This window comes from Alligator mississippiensis, chromosome 11, assembly GCF_030867095.1.
Source record: "Alligator mississippiensis isolate rAllMis1 chromosome 11, rAllMis1, whole genome shotgun sequence".
Classification (NCBI taxonomy): Eukaryota; Metazoa; Chordata; order Crocodylia; family Alligatoridae; genus Alligator; species Alligator mississippiensis.
Genome location: NC_081834.1, coordinates 8,114,615 through 8,139,029, shown reverse-complemented (window position 1 = coordinate 8,139,029; position 24,415 = coordinate 8,114,615). Strand labels below are relative to the sequence as shown.

Here is a 24,415-nt window from a genome sequence, read left to right as displayed (position 1 = left end):
AGTCTCCTGTACCGATTTGAAAATTGTGGCTTACATGGTTTATAGTGGTCAGAAAGTGATCACTACTAGGAGAAGAAAGGGGAGAAATGGATAGCTGAGCTGGTACAAACTTTCTTTATTACACTATTTTCTGAGCTGTTTTAAATTGAGTACCTCTTAATGAAAATAAAAATAATCCTGTGCCCAATCACTGCAAATATGGGGTGTGTTTTTAAAGACCGGCACAGAGTAATACACACTTCTTCCATGCACCTCACAGATTAGGAAATGCTACTTCCTAACTTGGCAGTCCCTTGTCACTCTCCCATTTCTATTTGCAGGCAGAAGGATAAGCTACATGTTCCCTAGACTGACTTCTTAAGAGACAGGGAGGACAAGTAGCAGTCCATCATGTATCTAACTCCCAACAGCCTGCTTGCCAAATCCTGATTGTGACCTACTCATCATTATGGTAAATGACCCACCTTGTGATTATTGCAATGTGAAAGGTATTTGAAAAGTTAATTAATAAGCCTGTTATTAATAAAAACCTATATACTAGGTAAGCTAAAGTAGCATGGCTCCCCTGAGTTGCTTCTTGGGTATACATGAATGAACGTTTTATTGTTGCACTGTTAATCTATATAATTTAGTAACATTAACATTGTATGAAACCACCAAAATACTTGTCTTTTTCTATGGAGAGAGAAGACGTTAGATTTTTCATTATTTTAAATGTCAGCAGATACAGTGGATATGAGAAAGAGAAAGGTTGGATGCTACTTAGGGCCAGAAGACTCCCCCTTAAGGAGTACCCATATAAACCCCCTTAAGGAGTACAGTATTAAGCTGTATAGTACGAAGCAACATCAATCACAAAATATAGGGGTGCACTCAGCACCCCACAGGGTGTTCCCTGGAACCGTTTCCCTTTAGGGTCCCAGGATGTGGACATGCCCCCTTCCACAGTGGAGGAGGGTGGAGGCTGCAGACCCTGTTCTCCCAAGCCCACCTCCCCTGTGGAACCTGCTCCTGCTCTGAAGCAGCCAAGGCCCATCCCCTGGTGGCCAATCCCGCAAGGGCCTCTCTCTGGTGGCACCTCCGGTTCCTCTCGATGGCCTGGTGCCCTGCACTGGGCACCCAGGGCACTCCTACACGAGTTGAGCCCTTAGTGTCTCTGGTTCCCTGGCTTCACGCTGGGGGTCCTTCCCTTTCCCAGGCCCTGCTCTGGGCATCGGGGCTCTTGAACCACCTCCGATGGCAGGCTATTCCAGACCCTGGGGGCTTGGGCAGTAAAGAAATTCTTCCTTATGTCCAGCCTGAAACGGTCTTGCAGTAGTTTATAACCGTTTGACCTCGTCATCCCTTGGGGCACTCTGGTGAACAAATGTTCCCCCAGATACTGGTGGTCACCCCTGATAAACTTGTAGGTGGCCATCAGATCACCCCTGAGCCTGCGCTTTTCCAGGCTAAAGAGCCCCATAGCTCTCAGCCTGTCGTCGTAATGTCTGTTTTCCTGACCTTTGATCGTGAGCATGGCTTTTCTCTGCACTCTCTCAAGCTTCTCCTCATCCTTTTTGAATTGTGGGGCCCAAAACTGGATGTAGTACTCCAGCTGCAGTATCACCAAGGCCGAGTACAAGAGGAGAATGATGTCCCAGGATTTGCTTGAGAAGCATCTATGGATGCAAGCCAGCGTTTTGGTCGCTTTACTAGCCGCAGCATCGCACTGCAGGCTCATGTTTATCTTGTGGTCAATGATGACCCCCAAGTCTCTTTCTTCTGTAGGGCTAGCCAGCATAGCACTGCCGAGCCTATAAAGATGCTGCAGGTTTTTCCTCCCAAGGTGGAGAACCTTGCATTTTTCAGTGTCAAACACCATCAAGTTCTCTGAAAAATGCAATGTCTCTGCCTCCCAGGTGGCAGACCCCTCTCACAGCACTCTTGCCTGACCACCCCATCCCTGCTACTTGCAGACAGGGCACACCCCTGGGTGTACCCGGGTTACAGTAACATAAATTATTCTAGATAGCTGATGGTCTACAGTACTAAAAATCATACGGAATTTCTTGTTTGACCCTACTGTAAAACTAATATCCAGGACAAAATTATAACAAGGGAACCTCCCAGGTTTCCCCCATACCACAGTATTTTTGCTCTCTGTCTTGATTTGCTGTGCATTATTCCTGTGTACTGTTAAATATTTGTCATATTCCACTCCAAATGTATGAGCAGTTTGTGTAAAATGTTCCCTGCATATAGATGTTTAAAGACTATATGGCTACAGTATTTCAGGCACCTTGGAACAAAAGAGGCAACAAATGTTGGGTATTATTATCTGAAGCCCCCTGCAGTCTCCTCAAAGGGAATTTCTTCTTTGCTTTCAACACACTGGCTGTATCCAAACACCTGTAGACGTTTGGTTCTCCAGGTACAACCAGTGGTGGCTCACCTTGTGCCGCTGCTAGTTGTCCCCAGGGAATGCCTGTGCCATGTACCCTCTGGCGTGCAGCAAATTACCCCAGGTGGGGTAGGGGAGGCTGGGGCCAGCATTGGGCTGGCCCCAGCAGCCTTACCCGGGGTCCTGGGGGCCTCCTGGGGCTGCAGCAGCAGCGATCCTGCCTGGCAGCGGAGCGTGGCTCTGGCTTGCCAGGCTTCAGCTTTGGGTGGCACCTGCTGCCACTGTGTGCACAGATGTGTCTGTGGCGCCACATACCGCGTGACCGTGCTCATCTGGACACGGCCACTGAGGACATTAATTATCTGCCGATTGGTTAAGTACCCAGATTACTTAAATGTTTTAGGCAGTGGGGCTGAACGATACTATTTGCAACTTAACTGTGCTCTGGTTAACTGCCAGGTAACTAACTGCCTGCTTCCAAAGTAACTATACTTTGTTTAACTGGGCCAGTGAAGGGGAAGCGGTTGTCAAAGGGTTGCTATTTGAAACCTTGGAAATGATAGCAACTAGTCATTTTGGGGGCTGCCAATACCACAGCATTGTTTGTATTGTATATTAATTAGCAACATCTACATTAAGTCTGGATATGTGTACATGCTAAGTAAATATGTAGACTCTTCAGGCCTAAGGCTATGCAATTAAACAGCATCCTGTACTTCATGCAAAGCTCTATATTTAATATCAAGGTCTTTAAATAAAATAGGGTGAAAACCAGGTTGCACAAAGGATGAGTTTTATCTGTTTCTCTATTTGATTGTTTTATCCAGCTCCTTTTGATTGTTCTGACACAAAAAGTGTCAGATTGTAGAGCTGCAGCAATATTCTCTTCTAGCACAGCCCTGCCACTGTGACTTGTCATAACCAGCAATGAGGCAGCTCAACTGTGCAAGGTCATGTAGAAATACAAGGTTATCGGCTTCTCTCTCCTCCTCCTACAGCTCTTCCCTGCAGGAAGCCTTCTGTAAAGTAATAAGAACCTTGCAGGTATGATTGCTATCACAGTTCTCATTCTAACTTGGGGAATGAGGAATCAAAACCAGTCTGTCAAGTGATGTTAAATGGGAAGAAAAAACTAAATGGAAAAGTTATTGTGCTCAGTGGACATTCAGAGAAGATGAGAAGAAGTTCAATAAAGTTGATTTAAGAACTCAGCAGCCTCCTTGACCGACAGATCTTCCTGACAAGACATAAGAGGATTTGGGAAATGAGTGCAACTTGACTATGGGAAGGTGACCACCAATCATGGCAATATGCAAAACCCTTCACCTGGTTCTAATAGAAAGTAGACTCCATATTTTCATTGTATTTATTGAATTTGGGGACCATAACAAAATGACTCAATAAATCACAAAACAGAGAATCATAGGAATAAAAAGAAGCAATAATGATGATATGGTATAGTCCGACTTTCCAGATCTGGATGTGTGATACCACATTGTGTTACAATATGCATATATAAAAATCAGAATGAACATACTGCCTTGAAAAGGTTGCTATGCAGAAGCAACCACCCAGACACATCAGAGGTGGGAGGGGTGCCATGCACATACACCAGAGAAGGGAAGGCTGTTAACCTTCCTCAAAGTAGTCGTGACTAAGCAAAAGCAAGACAACAAATTTGCAAGATTAGGATTTTTTAGTTTCCAAGAAGCCCCATTACATTACATGATGCCCAGAAACACTAGTGTAACAAACAGCAAAAACAAAATTACTGGTTTGCATTTTAGCATCATAGATTCATAGATGTTATGGTCGGAAGGGACCTCAATAGATCATGGAGTCCGACCCCCTGCATAGGCAGGAAAGAGTGCTGGGTTTAGATGACCCCAGCTAGATGCATATCTAACCTCCTCTTGAAGACCCCCAGGGTAGGGGAGAGCACCACCTCCCTTGGGAGCCCATTCCAGACTTTGGCCACTCTAACTGTGAAGAAGTTCTTCCTAATGTCTAATCTAAATCTGCTCTCCGCTAGTTTATGGCCATTATTTCTTGTAACCCCCAGGGGTGCCTTGGTGAGTAAAGCCTCACCAATTCCCTTCTGTGCCCCCGTGATGAACTTATAGGCAGCCACAAGGTCGCCTCTCAACCTTCTCTTGCGGAGGCTGAAGAGGTCCAGGTGCCCTAGTCTCTCCTCATTGGGCTTGGCCTGCAAGCCCTTAACGGAATGAGTGGCCCTTCTCTGGACCCTCTCCAGGTTATCCACATCCATCTTGAAGTGCGGCGCCCAAGACTGCACGCAGTACTCCAACTGCGGTCTGACCAGCCCCTGATAGATGGGAATTATCACCTCCTTGGTTCTGTTCGTCATGCATCTGCTGATGCATGATAAAGCGCCATTAGCTTTTCTGATGACTTCATCACACTGACGACTCATGTTCATCTTGGAGTCCACTAGGACTCCAAGATCCCTTTCCGCTTCCGTGCCTCAAAGCAGGTCATTTCCTAGGCAGTAGGTATGCTGGACATTTTTCCTCCCTAGGTGCAGCACTTTGCATTTCTCCTTGTTGAATTGCATTCTGTTGTTTTCCATCCATATGTCCACCTCTCCCCACAGTTTTGTGTCATCCGCAAATTTGGACAGAGTACACTTCACTCCCTCGTCTAAGTCGCTGATGAAGACATTGAAGAGTATCGGTCCAAGGACCGAGCCCTGCGGGACCCCACTGCCCACACCCTTCCAGGTCGATACCGACCCATCCACTACAAATCTCTGGGTGCGACCCTCTAGCCAATTCGCCACCCACCGGACTGTGTAGTCATCCAAGTCACAACCTCTTAACTTGTTCACCAGTATGGGGTGGGATACCGTATCGAAGGCCTTCCTGAAGTCTAAGTATACGACATCCACCCCTACTCCTGCATCCAGGTGTTTTGTAACCTGGTCATAAAAAGAGACTAGATTAGTCAGGCAGGATCTACCTGCTACGAACCCGTGCTGGTTTCCCCTCAGCATAATGTGATACTGTCTTGTTGCCCAAGGACAGAATATCAATATCGAATGGTGCCAAAGGAAAATTTATACTGCAGCTTAGGCAATAAGGCTTCAAGTAAGAATTAAAATATAATTTCTCAGGAGATGTGGGTTCTTATGAAAATAAGGAAGCAGTCATGTTGGCTTATGTCAAGCATAACATTAGCAGCTCCGGGCAGACAGTAAGGTACTGTTTCTCAGTGGGCAGTGGGATAAACTGAGATACAGAAAATGCAAGGTCTGCTTGGAAAAAGATAAAACTCCCTTCATCTGTGTTCCCAGATATATGCCTCCTGTAGCACGCTGGGGTAGAGGAAGGCAGAAAGCCATGTGATGGGAGGAGAGAGAGCACAAAAAAAAAGTGTAATACAATCAGTGTGAGTAACTGGTCCACAGCCTTCTGATACAGCAAAGCAAACTATTACCCCTTAGATTCTTGTAGCATCTTATACCCGCTGGCATTGATACAAGGCAAAATACATCATTGCTGATCATGACTGGATTCAGCTAGGGAACAAAAAAGGAAGTTCCAACTGGGGAGTTTAAACTGCGCTACAAGTTTCCTAGGATGTGCAACCCTAGGGGTCCAATCCACAAACCCTTCCCCACGTGGGAAGTGAGGGGTGTGAGTGAGTGTGTAGGACCGCAGTTGGAGTCCTGTGTCCAGTTTTGGGCGCCGCACTTCAAGAGGGACGCGGGGAATCTCGAGAGGGTCCAGAGGAGGGCCACTCGCATGATTAGTGGCCTTCATGATAGACCCTACAGGGGGAGGCTGAGAGAGCTGAATCTCTTTAGCCTTCACAAGAGATGGCTGAGGGGAGATTTTGTGGCTGCCTATAAATTTATTAGGGGAGGTCAACGGGGAATAGGGGAAGCACTGTTTACTAAGGTGCCCCAGGGAGTGACTAGGAATAACGGGTGTAAACTAGTTGAGAGTGGATTTAGGTTAGCTATTAGGAAGAAATTTTTCACAGTAAGGGTGGCCAGGATCTGGAATGGGCTTCCAAGAGAGGTGGTGCTATCACCTAGCTTGGAGGTCTTCAAGAGGAGGCTAGATAGTCACCTGGCTGGGGTCATCTGACCTCGGTCCTCTTTCCTGCCAGGGGCAGGGGGTCAGACACGATGATCCATTGTGGTCCCTTCTGACTCTACAATCTGTGAATCTATGAATCTATGACTGGGCCAATAAAAATCATATTAAAAGGCTCCAGAAGAGCCTATCAGATTTCAGTCAGCATCAAAAATGTGTGCTAGTAAAAAAAGAAAAAAAAATCTGTTTAAATAATATTGGGGTGACAAACTACTAACAAAAGCCAAGTTATGACACAAGAAAATATGTTTTCTTTCTAGAATGTATTATTGGGATATGCTGCTTATTTTTTTCATGCCAGGCCAGCTTCAGAGAGTGAGGGGAAGGGTAGAAATTTTACACTGGAATTCCTGTAACAACATCACCCACATTGTAGCTCATCAAATCCAGGATGTGCTACTGACAGGAAAAAAAAGCCCTAGCATTTAAGAAGTTATGTAAACTTACTATAGGATCATAGTTGGATACATAATGAGCTAGATCAGGGGTGGCCACAGTTACACTGAGAGCCACATCCGATCCTCTATCAAAGTTCAAGAACCGGAGATGGCAGGGAGGTGCTGAGCGACCCGGAGTGGAGGTGACTTCCGCATCCCCTGCACCCTCCTGAGCCGCTCCAGCTTTCCCCACGGGGAGCACGCCCTGGGCTAAGCAGTGCAGCTGCAGCACCCACCCTGGCAGCCTGGTGCCTGAGCCACCATTCCCCAAGGAAGAGGTGGAGGGAGGAGTGCGAGCTTGGGATGCACTCCCCTCAGGGAAAGCCGGAGCGGCAGGAGGTGCCAGGCTGTGCTGTCCCCCGCAGCTGCCTTGGAGAGAAGTGGATGGGGCTTTGGCCAATTTCTGGAGAGCCACACACAGCTTGCAAGCTGCTGTTTGGCCACGTGTGGCTAGATTTTTATGAGCTGAATAGCTACAGCTGGGGCCAGACTCAAGCTGAAAACAGCTCAGAATCAAGTAGTTCCTATTGAGACACTTGTGGCCAGATTTTCAAAGCATGTTTAGCTCTGTTGCAAATCTAAATCAATCTGGACAAACACAGAAGTCCGAGGGTTTCAAGTTAATATAAGCTGACCTAAAAACAAAACATAAAATCAAATCCATCCTTTCTCCTCACTTGTCCCTTTCAGTGTCCATACCTTAAAGCCCTGAAATCACTAGCATATATAAAAGCAAATGCACACGTTAAGGACAGAGCAGTCAGCCTTAATTTGATTCCTGCATAAATGTTGTCTCAATAATGTCTTTTTTCCCAGTTGGAAGAAATTCAAATAAGTCAAAAACTTTTTCAGATTCAATATCCATTCATTGATAAGCTGTTTTTCCCAGATTATAACAATGTTCTAATTAATGCCATTGTAACAGTTTGAATAATAATAAATAATAACCATTAGAAAAATCAATCCCATTAAGGATAGCCTAAGCCATTCAACCCATTTTTGCTGTTCCATCAAGCAGTCATTAGGTGTTGCCCATTACAAGTCTCTCTGGCTAGGGACAGAAGTTGCACATAAATCAGGTTAAGTGATCAGAAACTGGTTTAAACCTGTAACAGAACGGAAGTTCAGTGCATATAAACCAGTTTCAAAATGGCTGAAACTTGTTTAAGATAAGCCTGGTTGAATGAAGTATCAGACTTAACCAATGTGAGTCAAATTGGTTTATGAAACTTCTGTCCCAGACCCCTCCCTGTTTCAAGTTAAGTCACAGTCCTCCCCAGCATGCTTTCTAACCCTGGGCTGAGCTGTCTGCTCCAACAAAGAAGGGCTAGTGGGCGGAGGGAGATAGGGATGGTCCCCCTCAAGCAAACCCTGTCTGGGGCCAGGAAGTGGGGTTTAAACTTCTGTTTCCCTGAGTGCCCTGCCCAAATCTTACTGCTGGCTGCAACTGTGGACTACAAATCCCAAAGGCACCTGGAAGAATGAAGAGGAAGTGGAAGTGATGAAGAACCTTGCAGAGTCCTGCTACTGTGATTGTGGACTGCAAATCCCAGAGACCTTAGGGGCAGCAGGAAGAGGAAGCAAATGCATCCTGTGCTGGCTATGTGCTAGAGAACTGTGCTCTAGTGCCCCCCAGCAGGTATATGGCTGCATTGCCTGAATCAGAAATGAATGTCTGTCCAGTTGTTTCTCAGTTTAATCTCTGCAACTTAAAATAACCTGCAAAGACTGAATTGATTCAGCTTTGGGCTTTTTGACTGTCTGTTCTTAGCCTCAAACTTAAAGCTTGAGAGACTTCCGAGATTATCTCAAAACCAGCCACCACCAGCTGTGCTAATTGTTTTAGAAGTTGCTTTTGCTTATAGGACTGGATCCTGCAAACTACAAGGTTTTGTTTTTTTAAATAAAGTTGAGGAGTATAATTGTATCCTGGGAGGTATTCAGCATTTTGTAGGATTAGGTTTACGAATGGCATAAATAGATTCTAATACTAATTTCTAGTATAAGGTAACTTAGTTTTGCAAACTCATAATTGTTAACAGGAATAAGGTTTTTTTAACATTGGCTGATGTAAATGACTTCTTAATTCTAAATGAGGACTAGTGCCTGGACATTTTGAAAAAAAGAAAAAATGCTATTAGCTCAAAGTAGTTATGTGCATAGACCTTGTAAAGGTGAAGATAGGGCTTTTTGCCACATTTTCTCTAGAACATTCTTACCTTTACAAGATGTTGGATTGCTGTGTCATGGTCCCTAAGGATTTGTGCTGCTCCTGCTATTTTCTTGTATATTGGCACGCACTCTAGATTGTCTTCACCCTTACTCTTCTCAGTATAGTTCAGAGCTTTTTGATAGCACAGAAGAGCCTCTTTTGACTTTTTCTGACTCTGGTACAATCTGGAAATAAAAGTAGTTTTTAATAAAAAGGACCAATGTGGTAAGAAGATGCTAAATAAGATGCATTTTTATAAAATACAGAAATTATATGCATCAGAAGAAATTCAGTTTTCAATGCTCTCTTTGTACCAGAAAGCCAAAATAGAGAAGAGTGGTATTACAGTGTTCTTGACATCAGAAAAAAAATGGAACTTCTTATTCTATGTCACTTATGAGTAACAAATTTTTCCTTAGCTATTCAAGCACTTAAAAGATTTAAAATAAAATTCAATTAGCTTAAGCAGCATTTCTTCATGACTGGTCACAGGAATTTTATACACAATGGAGATAAATTGTTTCTAAGTCTTGCACTTAACTGTTCCTTTTTACTAAAATGCTAAGCAATGTGTTGCCAAAAAATTAACAGGTGGTTAAAACTGAAAAATGCATATCTCCAATTTTCCCCTTTTTTCAGTTTCTTCATCCGATATTTAAAAGTGTGGCACAAACTGGGAGAGTCCTAAATTGTTTTCTTATAAAAAAATTGAGCAAACTGAAAGAAAATATAACTAAAACCAATGCCAGTTAGCTTGTGGACTAACAGAGCCACACTTGGGTCAACACCATATTAGGAGGATGTACAGAGGGATACACTAGCACCAGTGCTTGAGGCACCTCTCTGCTTACTGCTTCCGGGTGAATACAGAAAGTTAGTGTTCTCTACTCTAAAAGGTTATGGTTCACATTCTTTCCCTAAGGCAGCCACTGCTGAAACTAGGCAAGGGCTTTACCAATGTCTGCAGCTACCCTGTTATACCCAGCTTGGTTGGAGTGGATGAACCCATACTGTTACTGCCACATGCATAGTTGGAAAAGGCAGACACCAGCAGGAAGTGCCTATCAGTTTACGTGCCTATGGAAGAAAAGTCAGACCCAGGAACACGTCTGAGGTATGAATTAACTTTCTGTGAAAACAAAAATGTTTCTTGCTTTTCTAACTTACTTAAAGCTGCTGGAAATTGTTTACCTAGTAGAATGTACTCTTTAAAATGTAGGCTTTGTTCTTTTTTTTAAGAAATAGCATTTTTATGAACAGATGTGTCTGTAGTTTTGTAACAAAGAGAACTCATGATATACAGGATCACAGGAAAGTAGGGCTGGAAGGGACTTTATGAGGTTACCTAGTCTCTAACCTGCTCTTGAAAATGTCCAGGGATGGAAATTCCTCAATTTCTTTACATAGCCTGTTCCAATGCTTGACCACTCTCATAGTCAGAAACTTCTTTCTAGTCTTCACCTTAGATTTCCTCTGCTGCCATATGAGGCCATTGCTCCCATTCCCATTCACTGTGAGCACAGAGAATAGTTGTCTCCATCCTCTTCATAAATTTTCCTTTGAGTATCTGAAGACCATTGTTAAATTCCCCCTCAGCCTTCTCTTTCATACTAAATAACCTATTTTTTTCAGCCTCTCCTCATAAGTCATGTTTTCCAGGCCTCTAATAATTTTTGTGTCTCTTTCCTTTTTAAATTACTCTCGCCTCTAGAGCGTGGCCAACTTTCAGGCTATCTAAGCACCGAAAAAAGTTTTCATTTTCTACTCTTCTTTTTTTCCATAAAGCAGCTGGACCTTGCCAGGGAAATAACAGCTTGAATGAAAAGTTCCTTTGTTTGTGGAGTAGACTGCTAAGATCATAGAGGATGGAAAAAAACCCACAAAACCAAACCCAAACTCAAAAACCATGATGATATAATCTTGGTTGTTTTGTGCCCATATGAACGCGCTATGGGAGAAAAACACCCAGTATACATTAGGCTTTAAATACAGATCAAATAAAGCTCTCATTATTTCACAGTTGTTGTTGTTACTATTAATTTGTGGCAGTTGTGCCTACAGGTCACAGTGAAGAACTGAGGGGATTTATTATTCATGTATTATAAAGAGAAGCCCTTTTAAAGACTATCTCAGGTGTGGTGTTCTAGGGAACTGAGGCCTCATACCTGATGTTCTAGAAAGCAAATCCTAGTATTCGTAGCAAATCCATAGCCATGTAGAGCACCTGGGCAGCAGAACTGGAGTGGTCCTGCTTCATGAGTGGAGAAAAAAAATATTCTGGGGGTACAGAAATACTAATGTACATCTCTTGGACAATGCAAAGTTCTGTTCTGTAGGAGAGTAACTGGTACCAGATGAGCTGATAGTTTGTAAATCTCTTGTTGGTCTGTGCCATGGAAACCCACGGATGTGTGTTTATACGTGCTAATCCAGAAGCATTGGGTTGAAACAGCCTTTGCAGAGCAGCCCTGCAGCCTAAAATAAGAGGAAAAACATCCTTCCTTTTACCCTCCACACATCTACTCAAACTGGGTGCAAAGCTGAGGATTTGGCTCTCTTGATTTTTCCAAGCACTTAAGTAAGTAGTTCTTTTATCATACATGACCTGTTGATTCAGCTTGGACTAATGTGCATCAGGATACACGATCACGGGTTTCCTGGATCTGGGCTTCATATGATAAAAATAGCTACTGATTATGGCACTGGTTGGTAATCTTTTGGAGCTGGCCAAGTAGCACAACATAGCTAATGCTAATACACGTATACTGGATAAAGATATATTTTCAGACATCAGATACCTACTTAGCAAAGGTCTTGCTCAAAACGGCACTTATTTAGCTCCAAATTTTGTTCCCACTGAAGTCAAGAGAAACGTTGCCATTGACTTCAGTGGGACAAGAATGCTGTCCTGAATGAATAGGAAAAATGTATGCTGATTATGAAAAAATGAATAGGAAGGAAAATGGATATTTTGCAAGTAGTTTTTCTTTACTGTTTCATTTAGAGAGATCCTCAAATTCACTACAGACACATGCAGAGTATTTCATCTGCTAAATCAAACCCATGTAAATTGAAGCCAAAGCCTAGTCTATGAAGAATGCATTTCCAGTTCTTTTGAGTAGCTGCAGTGCGAGACATTTAAGGGCATGTATTCTCTAGCTACAAGCTTTAAACACAAATAATATGGTCATGTTCTGTGTGCACAGTTATTTGCTGCAGGGTTGTTGGTTGTAGTCATGTTGGTCTATGGACATTTACTCAAAGAACCTTATCTGCCAGTTATTTGCTGGAAATTTCACTTTTTTTTTGTTCGAGAAACAAACGATAGCAATGAGAACTGCTGTAAAGTTGCAGCTGTATTGCCTTTGTAACCTGTATTGATAGAGTTATCTATAATGGCTCAAATTAGGTAGTAGCTACTTCTGGGCATATCAACGTATGTACAAGAACCTTTAGTACATTGATTATACCAGTGCCTCTGATCCTAAAACACTATTCAGGTGTTCTGATCCTAAAACACATCATTAGGGCTGCTCATATGTATAAAATTACCGTAATTACTCCTGTGCTTGCAAAACTGGGCCTTTATCAGAAGTGTGTCCTGACAATGACACCATTATTTCATATAAATCCTGAAAATATTCCATATGGGTACAAAGGAATCTTATCAATCAGCATGAATGTTTTTAACATTTAGCCATCTCTAAATCCTTCTAATTAAGCCACAAAGTGTGTGTGTGTGTGTGGGGGGGGGGGGGGGTATGGATGCATATCAAAATATTGAAGCATCTGATATAGACATTAAAACACAAGAGTCCAAGAAAATACTCAGGGACTGTCAAACCACATTTTCATCAAGTAATGTAACAGAATTAACTTAACTACCTCTTCTATTTTGTTAAGAAATTTGTAATTAGTTTGGGGATGAGAACTCCTAATATAAATTCCAAACTCAGATGAATTTATACAGCTGCCACTAATCCCTGACTACTACTATTTTCAAGGAGACATGGTAGTAGTTTCCATATGGCTTGATAAGTAATAAAACTAGAGATGGTCTCAGGGGCTGAAGGGAAGGTGATTTAAGTCCTTCTCTCATTCCTCTGACTCTGGACTGACTGGGACTGAACTGATTCCCGTTTTAATATGGTTTAGCCTACAATTAACTTCAAATTTTGCTCTTTGAAATGGTCCCTTAGGGACAGCTGTACTGGCCCCTAGCAACTCCTCATGTACTATCCAAGTCCCTTTCTGCTTTCAGCTGTGTCTGCAGTCTATCAAACCATACCTCTTACACCAGAAGAAGGGGAGTAGATAATGTAACTCTGTGCCACCCAGGGTTTCCTTTAGGACCAGGAAGTTTCCAGTTGCCCTGTTTTGTTAGGTTTCTATCCAATTTGCATTGCAAGAGTAACAAAAATGAGAAGGAAACAGGGACATGAAAGAACAAGATATACTTAGCAGACACTGCTATAAAATTATTCTCATATCAGCAACCTGCAACCGCTCTTCAGAAATGGGTTAAGCCAACTTTCTCTAATCTGCCTTTGCTCAAGTTTTGGCTGCTTAACTTTCCACTAACACACTGTCCAAGAATTCACTTCAAATACTTCATGAGAAGATATACACAGCAATGAAAATAAATATTAATGTCCTTTCTGTTCCACTCATTTGTTTGCTCGATTCCTTTACTATTGCTAGAAAATGCATATTTAAGACAGAAATTTCTTATGGAGTATCCATTCAAACAGGTGGACTATCTAACTGTGCCTCATGAACTGCGCAACAATAATCAGATAAGTGAAGCTATCACTTGGAACAAAGTGTGGATCCCTATTTAAATTGCAAGGATTTTACCTTGTAGTCCAAAGAAGGCCAAATCCAGCAAGCTTTCTACAACTGAATGTTTCACTGGGCTCAGGGACAGAAGTTCATTATGCTGATATTCACTTTAACAGGTCCCACTACAAGCCCACATAAAGCTAAGAGCTGTGTATACACCACAGGTTTTTCCTTCACTATTTATATGTACACAGTATAAAAAACAACTCACCACATGCCTCAGTTCTGTGATTAATGTAACAGGCCCTGGAACTAACACTCTCCAGATATGAATGATAGAATAGTAAAATGTTTAGCCTTTTACAACAAAGATTTGATGCACCTTGGTTGAATATGCATAGCTTATAAATAGGCAGTGGAAAATACACAGATTTAAATATGCAATGTAAAAAAAAAATGCCAACACTCACTATGCTCAGGTGTACTGCTGTCACTGCTAGGAGGTGGTGAGGCAGCTAGGTGGATAGGAGCGGGACAGCTGGACATTTTAGTCCAGATGCTAATCAACCTTACAAAAAATGCATGAAATCCTTAAGGCCACATAAAGGAGAAAGGGCCTCAACTGCAACGTCTTAAAAGAAATATACCTTTATCCTGAGACCCAAGAGTATGGGACTCAGCCTATCTCCTTCAGAAGAATGAAGGGCTAGAATAAAAGGAAAAGAAAGTGTCAGACAGTGACTGTGATTTCCAGTAGATATGAAAACAGTACATGAACACATATCAGCAAGTGAAAGCACTTAACAGGGTGAAATGGATGCCCCAAGGTAAAAACAGCCCGCCCAAGAGGTAAATACAAGTAAAATTATGACCTTTGTTATCACATAAATAAGTTTTGCTTTGATTTGATCTAATGCACACTTAAAAGAGCTTAGGAAGCCTTCTGCAATTGCAAATTGGACAAATCTTGACAAACTGAGGCAACTGGGGGTGGGGTGAGGTGGGGAGGAATAAAGAAGTGTTAACTTTTGGAATAGGCAGAATGCAAAACAGAACAGGAGACTAACCATTGTACAATCTCAATGACAGCAAAGGGCAGCAGAAAAAAGTATGATCAAGGTCATGTAAAAATAGACTAAAGAATGTTTCGTGCTGTTTGCAGCCTGAAGTTACCAAATGCTTACATGTAGGGTAACTCTGCTCTTTTCCTTATATTATTCCTTGGGTTAAAAGTGATGGGAAAAGCTGTCGATAAAACTGAACCAAGTACAAATAATGTTCTTTGTAAGATACCTGTCTATTTTAAGGAGTCTTATAATCTAAAATGAGAGCAAAAATGTTTCTCAATAAATGTATTTGTGACAGGCAGCATATAGTAGCAGTGCCAATAAGATAAAGAAAGAGGGTATCAACTGGGGAAATATTCATAGCAAGTTAAAAGGGGAGGGAGAGGCAAGACTTACTGCACATTTACTGACCCATGGCATTGCCTGTGTGTCTACTCTATCCTGTAGTAAATGAAATCTTCTCTGGGGCAGGTTACTCCTGAATGAAACAGCTGCTAAATTACTGTGTTTTAGCTTCCACTTGATGCAGGTTGGCAAACAGACAAAGCCGTTATAGCAGATCAGCTTGGTGAGTGGTAAATTCCTCCTCCACCCCATTAATGAGGTTTATTTGCTTCATTTGACCATACCCTGATGCTGATTTATATGACATGAGGTTTGGTAGCTCTTGAGTTTTTAGTTGGCAACTACCCACATAATAAAAATCCCTACCTCAAGAGCTTCTATTCTTGGCAGTTTCTAAGGAGAGACTAACAACTGAAGAGCCATGAGAATAAGCTGCTTTCTGACCCTGTAAGATGGATCCTTACTGAGAAACTGGTGGAGGGGTAGTGGAAGATGGGGCAGAGATTATGTATGTGCTCTGTGCGTTTTTACAGTGGAATCTGGTCTCTAGGTCTGTCTTTCAGGATTAATTTCTTGTATACGCAATGCTAGCGATGTCAGTGGGAACTTGAGGGGAGCACACTGCAGGACTAGGGCCAAAATCCACTGTTAGTCTGTCATCTATTAGAATTGTGTCTTTCCCATGAATTTGCCCAAAGTAATGCTAGTTGCTACTACTACTTCCTAGAAAGACTTTTCCCCAGCCTAGTTGATCTTGTTGTCAGGGGACATCCCTCTAATAATGAGCTCAGCATAAATCTGAGCAGGGCATAGTTTTAAAAAATTATTTTGAGCAAATCTAACATGAAACAAAGCAAGTAATGGCAACATAAAGTAATTTTGATTCAAATTAGGGCATTTAAGCTTCCTCATTAGAACTAACATGGTACTGAGATAAGTCACAGTGAAAGGAGAATCAATTAAGGTTTAATAAACTTGATCTAATTAAATAAAATAACAGCTTAAGCATAAAGATGGATGGTGCCTCATCATTAAGCACTGGAAAATTGGCACTAGGCATGTAAGGGCTCCATCTACTTTCCAGTTTTGGGTACTGCTTTGTAGGCTACAGCTGACTTAGCAAAAGCTTAGGATTCAAGGTAAACAGCATTGAAATGATTCACTGTAATTTGTATTATGTTCAGCTGAGCAAGCACCACTGCACCAACATTATTTGCTAATGAGATAAGCTGGACATCAGGAAACAACACAGAAGAGGACTCATACTCTTCAATTATATGGATCCTTTCTGCATCAGTAAGCACACAATGACGCTTCAGTGCAGTTACTCCTATTTTTCATGGTGAAAGAAAGAATCGACACATGCATTTATAATATATAAAAAGCTACCAAAAGCAACAGGTCTTATGTTCCCAAACTGGAATGTTGTTGAATTATTCCAGCTAAAGACTTGTCTCATAAAGTATTTGAAAGATGTAAATATCAAAAAAGGAAAGGCTCAGTTTCAGTTCCACTGCAAAGGAACATTTAAATAGAGTAAAACTTAACAGTGATACTAATCAGACTCTGGAACAGTATCTCTTGGCAGGGAAATGGTGGAAACCCAATCGACCTGAATAATTTTAACTTAGGTTGAATGAAGCAATGGAAAACACAGGATACTGTAAGGAGAAATGAAGTCCAGACCAGAAGACTAGCCTTTTTCATTTTTAACTTCTATTAACATACATTTGGAAGAATGGAAAGCACAGAATATAAATGAGGAAAAAAATAAAGTGAGGCTGGTTTCCTGGACGTTTTCCTCAGAAATTTCTGTGGTGCAAAGCCAGGTTGGTTATTTTAGTTAGCTGGGATGGTTTAGTCAGGATGATCTTGCCTTGAGCAGGGGGACGGACTAGATGACATCGCGTGGTCCCTTCCAGCCCTGCTTTCCTATGATCCTGAGATATTTCTTTTGTATTAAGCATATGCTTCATACCTTTAGGAAAAAACTGCTGGAAGCAATGCTAAGCAGTGAAGTCAGCCCTCAATTTCAGAAAACACTTAAGCCTACCCTTAAGTCTCACTGATTTCAGTAAACATGTGCTTGTAGTTAAGCATATATTCCCTTCCTAAGTAGGAATGCTGCCCAGAACTGAGCATTATCAACATTTTTCATAGTGTGTACCACATCTCAAATGGTGTTGCCAACTCTCATGATTTTATTGTGAGTCTTGTGATAACTTATATTTTTCTTAAAACTCTATTTGTAGAAAGTATCTTAGTTTTCATGAAAACAGAACTGTGTGTTGTCCCTGTGTATTGTTGAAGAGAAACAATAAAAAATATAAAGTTTAATGGCTGAAAAAACAAAACAAAACACAGAAAGTAAATAAAAATAGCCTAACATTTTACTGGATTAAACCCTATTGAAATCAACAGAGGCCTCTACTGTTGACTGAAGCTAGGCCCGGATTTCACCCACCATTTTAAAAAAATCATAATTTTTAAGCCAATTTCATAATTTTGGCAGGTCTGACCTATGATTTTTTTTTAGGAGCTAGGGTTGGCAATACTGCTTGACAGAGTATCTCATGAATGGCTTCCTTCTTTCTAGGCAGGCAAGGTTCTTTGAGTAGATGTGATATCTTATATCAAACCAACTGAGTAGTTGGAAAAAAGTTCTTTGCAAGCTTTTGGGCGCAGTCACCCTTCTTCAGGCATAGGGAGTCTTTACTATTCTGAAGCTCCAAGGAACGAGAAGCTAAAAGTATGAGGGGATGTCAGTGAGACTGTAAATAAGTAGAAATTAGGAAAACAAAATGTAAAGCAGGGAAGGGGGAGGGGTGGGGGGGAAGCAGGGGAAAGAAAAGCCAAAGGTGAGTAAGGGAGACTCTACAGTGATGGTAATTCAAGGTAGAAAAGAGGCTGTCTGTGGAAAAAGGAAATGGCTGGAAATTAGGAAGACAAAGGGAAGAAAAAGAGGGGAGGAGAGAAAAGTGTAAAAGGTCAGGTCTGGCAGGTACCTGGTGAATCAGATGTCGAGCAGATTGTAATGTGTCATCTTAAACCCAGTGTCTATATTGAGTCCATGTTTTTTGTATCCAGTAGATTTATGAAGTGAAGTTCGTAGGCTCGTCTATGAAAGGTGTTTTGTAAGCTCCCTTTGAGGATTAAAACTGAGAGATTGGAGAAGGAGCGATTGTCTTGTGAGAAATGTGCCCTAACAGGTAATTGGGTATTCTTGTCTTTGATAGATTTCCGGTGTACATTCATTCTGGTACACAGTTGTTGTTTGGTTTCTCCTACATATTTTCCATCAGGGCATCTGGTGCACTGGATGAGATGTATACCATTCCTGGATCTTATAGCTGCATCTCCAGAAATGTTGATGGATCTGTTGTGTGGTGTAGTTACTGTCTGGGTGGTGGAGATATGTTGGCAGGTTTTGTATTTCTTGTCCTGGCATGGTCTGGATCCACTGGGAGTCTGCTTCTGGTGATGAGGTTAGTGAGGTTCAGTGCTTGTTTAAAGGCTAGGATGGGTGGTTCTGGAAAGATCTCTTTAAGAATTGGGTTGTCTTCCAGTGGATTGAAATTGTTTGAGGATTTTCCGTGTAGGTTCCAGGGAAGGATGTCATAACTAATTGTGTGGGATTTGTGGGGATTTTCTTTTCATACTGCAGCAAATCTTCACATGGTATCTGGGTGGCTCTTTCAAAAGTGTGTTCTATCTTTCTGTAGCAGTGTCCTTTTTGGCTGAAGCCCCTTTTGAGATTTTCCCTCGTTTACAGACATGTAACATTCTTATGGCAACTACAATTGCTCATATAGAAAAAGTCATATTAGGAAGGAGTTTACTGCAGTTTTAGTTTCATACGATGTGATTTAGCGTTGGAAAAGAGGAGAGTTATGTGCCTATCAGTCCTTCGCAGTTCTCTGGAAAGTGCTCTGTGGATCATAGTCTGGAAGTTGTTGATAGCAACTTTTCAAGTTTTTGACAAGTGGAAATTCCCTAGGGAAAACCAGGCAGATTTCTTTGTGTCGAGGGGGAAACAGTCCACAAATACCAGCTAGTTCCCCTACTGGCATCCTGCACCATATTCAGAAGGCGTGCTGTACTCCTGTAGTATTGCAATCATGCTGAGCTGGGAGAGCAAGTGTTAACTGGTCTCTCCTTCCCCCCTAACCATGGAAAATAAGTTATCTGGCTGGGCCAGTTGGCAGACTGTAGCCGAGATTCCCTTGGGCTACTATTGCCTCTTACTACTGCATTACACAAGCCAGAAACCAACCTGCCAGCAACAGAAGCTAAAGGAGGCTGCAGCAGCTGTTGTGAATTGGGCTGATCTGCTGATACTTTGTGCTCACCGGAAGAGGATTCCTCCAGCCAGAACACAGGCCTGATCCTTAAGGGAGGAATTTTGCTTTAATGTACACTTCCAAAGAGAAGGATGACCAAGAATTCCACCCTCTTGTGTCAGTACAGGAAACCCTCGGTATTCGTGGGTTCAGCATTCTCAGTTTCAAATATTTGCAAATGGCGAACCCGCATTTTAAAGACACTTTAAACACTTACACAGTGATAGAAGAGGCTGTCCTCGGGAGCTCTGCACTTGCTGCTGCTGGGCTCCCACCACTGCTGCCTGCCACCCACCCGTCGGGGCACTGCGTTCACGAATGCAATGCCCTATTCGTGGATTTTGCCATTCGCAGGGATCACGGGAACGTATCCCCCGCAAATGGTGAGAGTTGCCTGTACACAGCTTAATATGCAAACTAAATGAGAATATATTTTGTTAATTATCTGACATTAAAGGAGAAATAAGTTTGTTTGTTTCTTTTTCTATGATGGGTCTGTAAAATTAATGCCTATTGTTGACATGACTGACCTTTGTTTGGCTATGGAGTTGAACATGTTTTTATTTTGAAACCCAAAGTTACAAAGTCTGAATTAGTGAATGAGACAACTGTTATCCACAATACTGCATGTAGAAGACTAGTCTGTTATCCCAAATGTTGGCTGAATCCCAAGAGATTCAGAATTTTGCAGGTTCAGGTCTGAGCCCAAAAGGTAAAAAGGGGGGAAAAAACTCCCATCTGAACCTCTTGAACATGCAAATAAAGAGCTAGGTATCTCGAAGCTTAAAGTTCCCATTCCTTTATGTTTCTCTAAAGCCTATTAGAGTGAGTTAGCAGAATGACTGAAGGAGACTTAATCACTCTACCTGTGTTTTTGCTAACACTTAATGTTTAAAGTAGTGAGCTTGCATAACCAGCCTGCTAACATAACTGCATACATAATCAGTTAGGCATTTACCAGAGCCATATATAGCTCTCGCACAAACAGGTGCAACTCCACTGGAGTCAAAGGAGTTGTGCCAGTTTACTCTGGGAGCTGCATTTAGGTCTTCTGCCTTGAGCAACAGACTAATGGCAGAAGCCTCACTCCCCACATTAGTGGCAAATGGATAACGTGCATCTCTTCTCCTACAACGTTGTTGCACTTCAATACAAATTTGGTAACCTTATTTGTGTCCCAATATAGACAATCATCAGGAGGAAGCAAATCTCTGTTCTTAGCAGGAGTAAATCCTCAGTCTTCTCCATTCTCTTACTCTCCAGGGCACAAGTTAAAAAGGAAGTAGGTAAAGAAATATTGATGATGACCTTAGTAATGAGATCTGCTCCTATCCTCACAGTTGCTAGTAGGTGGGAGTAATCCAGTAGTCACCAAGTAGTGCCTTCCCTAATGCAGGATCATGTTTTCAGCACTCTGTCCTGAGTATCACTTTTAACCTTGTGCTAATATGAGCAGTACTTCAAACCTGTGCTGTGCAGGATCAGGTCTTTAGAGATCAATTTTCAGGTGCATATATATAAGCATTGCAAAGAGTCTAGTGACGTGAACCCAAGAGACCATGGGAGTATCAAGCAGGAAAAAAAATACTAATCTCATCGTTCAGCAGGGTGTCTCCAGTAACCAAAACAACAGATGGAACAGGACTCCCGATAAAGGTCATGATGGCTGCAGGGCCTCCAGCCAATGAACATGCATCGCTGAGTCACTGCTTCAAGTTCAGAAGTACACACAGCACCAAATGCTCAGAGAACACCACAAACAGCTGCTGTGACTCAATGGGACACCATAGAGCCATTAAAAAGAAGTTCCCAGGTGAGAGAGAACAGCAGGATATGAGAAGGCAATTTAACTCTGCTTTGGCAAGGAATGGGAGTAGTTTACCTCATTTTATAAAGACGCTTCTTACAATTAAGAAGCAGTATGGATGGTATCTGAAGAGAATTGAACGCATTCACCTTTGCCTTGAAAGTGACAATGAAATTATAAAATTATTGGTCGTAGAGCTTCCATTTATTGAATGCAGAAAAGAATAAAGTTATAAAACCTCTTTCAAATTCTCTGTTACTATGGCAGCCTCTGGTACTTCGTGATAAACATGTATATTGTTTCTATTCTTTTTAATTTAAATCAATTGGATTTAAACTAGATTATTTTTACGTTTCTTAAATACTATCTGGAATCGAAACTTACTGTGCAAATGACAACTCAATTTCTGCTTTGATTTCCATCCACTTGTCTGGTGGCATGTGCTGGCCTTGTAGCAATTCCTCTGAAAGTTTCCGAGCTTTTATTAAACTTCTCTCTGCATCTTTTAATCTGTTTTGTGCTGAGGACAATTGCATTAATTTTGTGTAGTTTATTAAAACAAGTGGCATACTTTGACAGGTTAGGAAAAATATACAGACCACCCTCATGATTTTGTTTATACGACAGGAGATGCTGCAAGCTAAGAATTTCGAGAGCACAACAAATGTTTGTGTTGGAAAATAAAATGCATTAAAGTATTGTAAAATATTGAGACATCCACACAAACTAAAAACAACTCAGCATTTGAAAGACCTAGAATTTAACACCTTTAAAAACTTTTTTTTTTTTTTTTACAATATCTGCCAAAGGGATATAGCTGTCAGCTCCTTTAAAGTAAGAGTTCATTCATGTTAAATATATAGTCAGATGCTGTCCCTCATCATTCATATTACTTCCATTGCCATGCAACTGTGTGTGACCTTTAAAAATTATCTGAACAAATTTTTGTCTTAGTTTGTCCCTCCGTCAGATTGGCTGTTCTACCTAACAAGGGTGTTATGAGGTTTAATTAATGTCTAAAAAGTACTTCCAGTTATATAATGAATAGAAAGCCCACCTTGCAGCAATCATAATGAACATACACAGCGACGAGTTATTGTCAGGGTAGATGCACATGTGTTCATGACCATAGTACAGATGTTCTATCATTCTCCTGTTCTGTTCCTTTCTATACCATACAGGCTTACAACAGTGAAAAAGGCAGAAGATAGGATGACAAGCATGAGGACAACAAATCCAACACTTGAGCTATGTTGTCAGTAAATCTCCAAGGAATCATGCAACCTTCACAATCCTTTACTTTAGTGGAAGTGCTTTCAGGCTTATTAAAGTGTTACACATGCGCCCCCATCTGGAGCAAATTGCCCCTGAGAGAAGGCAGCCCAGTCCAGGGCTGTTCCTGCCCTGCTCTGCCCCCCTGCAGCAGCCAGGGGGAGTGCCAAGCTCCCTTGGGTGCCAGCCCCAGGACTGGCAGGGGGGACAGGGGCCAGTCCCAATCCTGATCCTCACATGGCCAGGAAAGCTGTCCCCACTCAGTGGGGACACAGCCTGCCAGCCATGTGGGGATCGCTATGTGGCTGGAAAGCAGCATGCCTACCGAGGAGGGACAGCTCTTTCAGCCACATGGAGATTGGGTCCCAACCTGATTTCTCCGTGGCTGGGATGCAGCAGTCTCAGTTGCTAGGACAGTTCTCCCAGACATGTGGGGATTGGGATGGGTCCCGATCCCCCACAAAGCGGGGAGACAGCTGCCCCTGTAGCTGGGACAGCTCCCCCCACATCAGGGTTTAGCCAGGCAGCAGCTGGCACCCTGCTGACTGGGAGCAAATTGCTCCCAGTCAGCATCCACATGTATGCTACTGTACAGTAGCTAATGCACTACTAATCTAGCACCTGTATATCCTGATGCTAGGAAATGGCACATTAATTTAATTTACTGCACACTGGGCATGTCTACATGTTCATTAATATGCCTTAGATACTGCATATTTAGCTTAGTATTTCCTTAATAAAGTACTAACTAAAAGAGCAGTAACTAGTTACTGCACAGTAGTGCTGGTGCATAGTTTTTTTTAGTGACACTTACTGTTCATTAGCCTAATAACTGTGCAATAAGCTATTAGCACAGTTTTTGCCTGCCACACTACTGCACAGTGTTATTAGGCTAATGTGAAGTAAGCATCTTGTGTAGACGTGCCCAGTAAGTCCCACATATATGTAGACGGTGACACTATACTATGCATTACATTCCTCTAATGCACAGTAAAGCACCTTGTGTAGACTGAACACTTAAGTTTGTGGACTATGTTGCCTGCTGTTTGTATATCCTGTTTGTACTTTGCTTTTTAATGCACCTTTTAAATTTGTCAGATGTTTATAATGATGCGTGTGAGGTGATAAAGGTTAATAGACATACTGTAACCTCCTCCAATGGTAATGATGCAGGCCATTTCCTGGTGACTAAGGTCTAGCTGGCAAAACCAAGGAACACTAAGGTCACACTAAGGAATACTGTTATTAGCATTGGCAATGTGCAGGGGGTGCATGCGGGTGCGTGTGCACCTCCTGAGATCGGACGTGAACCCCCTGGGAGCACCAGCCACAAAATCAGAAGCGCTGGCAGAAGTGCACTTCTGATTCTGCTGCTCGTGGTTCTGGGCTTAGCAATCAGCCACTGCGGGGCTTCCACCCTGCCGTCTCCTCCCCAGTCGGCAATCTGGTGCACCCCCAGACTCAGGAAGCACCAGTCGGCCATGGTTATTAGTATGATAAGATGATTATGGAAGACATTTTTGGAGTGTGATGAGGTTTCATCTAGATTAGTAGACCACACTGCATGCTTGTCACATGGGTTGTATCAATTCACCACAATCCAATCCATTTATCTGAAAAACTTCTAATACCAATTGCACATAGTAAAACAA

The 24,415-nt window shown here is 42.1% G+C and overlaps 1 protein-coding gene across 1 annotated transcript in view; it reads right to left on the bottom strand.

Annotated features, from left to right (window-relative positions):
• The window catches only part of TTC23 (tetratricopeptide repeat domain 23), a 55,873-nt gene that overhangs the window by 24,421 nt on the left and 7,037 nt on the right, over window positions 1–24,415 (bottom strand). Inside the window, exons 5-6 of the mRNA XM_019477507.2 lie at window positions 21,876–22,001; window positions 9,158–9,335 (exon numbers count right to left, since the gene is read on the bottom strand). Of these exons, the coding sequence (XP_019333052.1) occupies window positions 9,158–9,335; window positions 21,876–22,001 (304 nt within the window). The remainder of the gene's footprint in view (window positions 1–9,157; window positions 9,336–21,875; window positions 22,002–24,415) is intronic.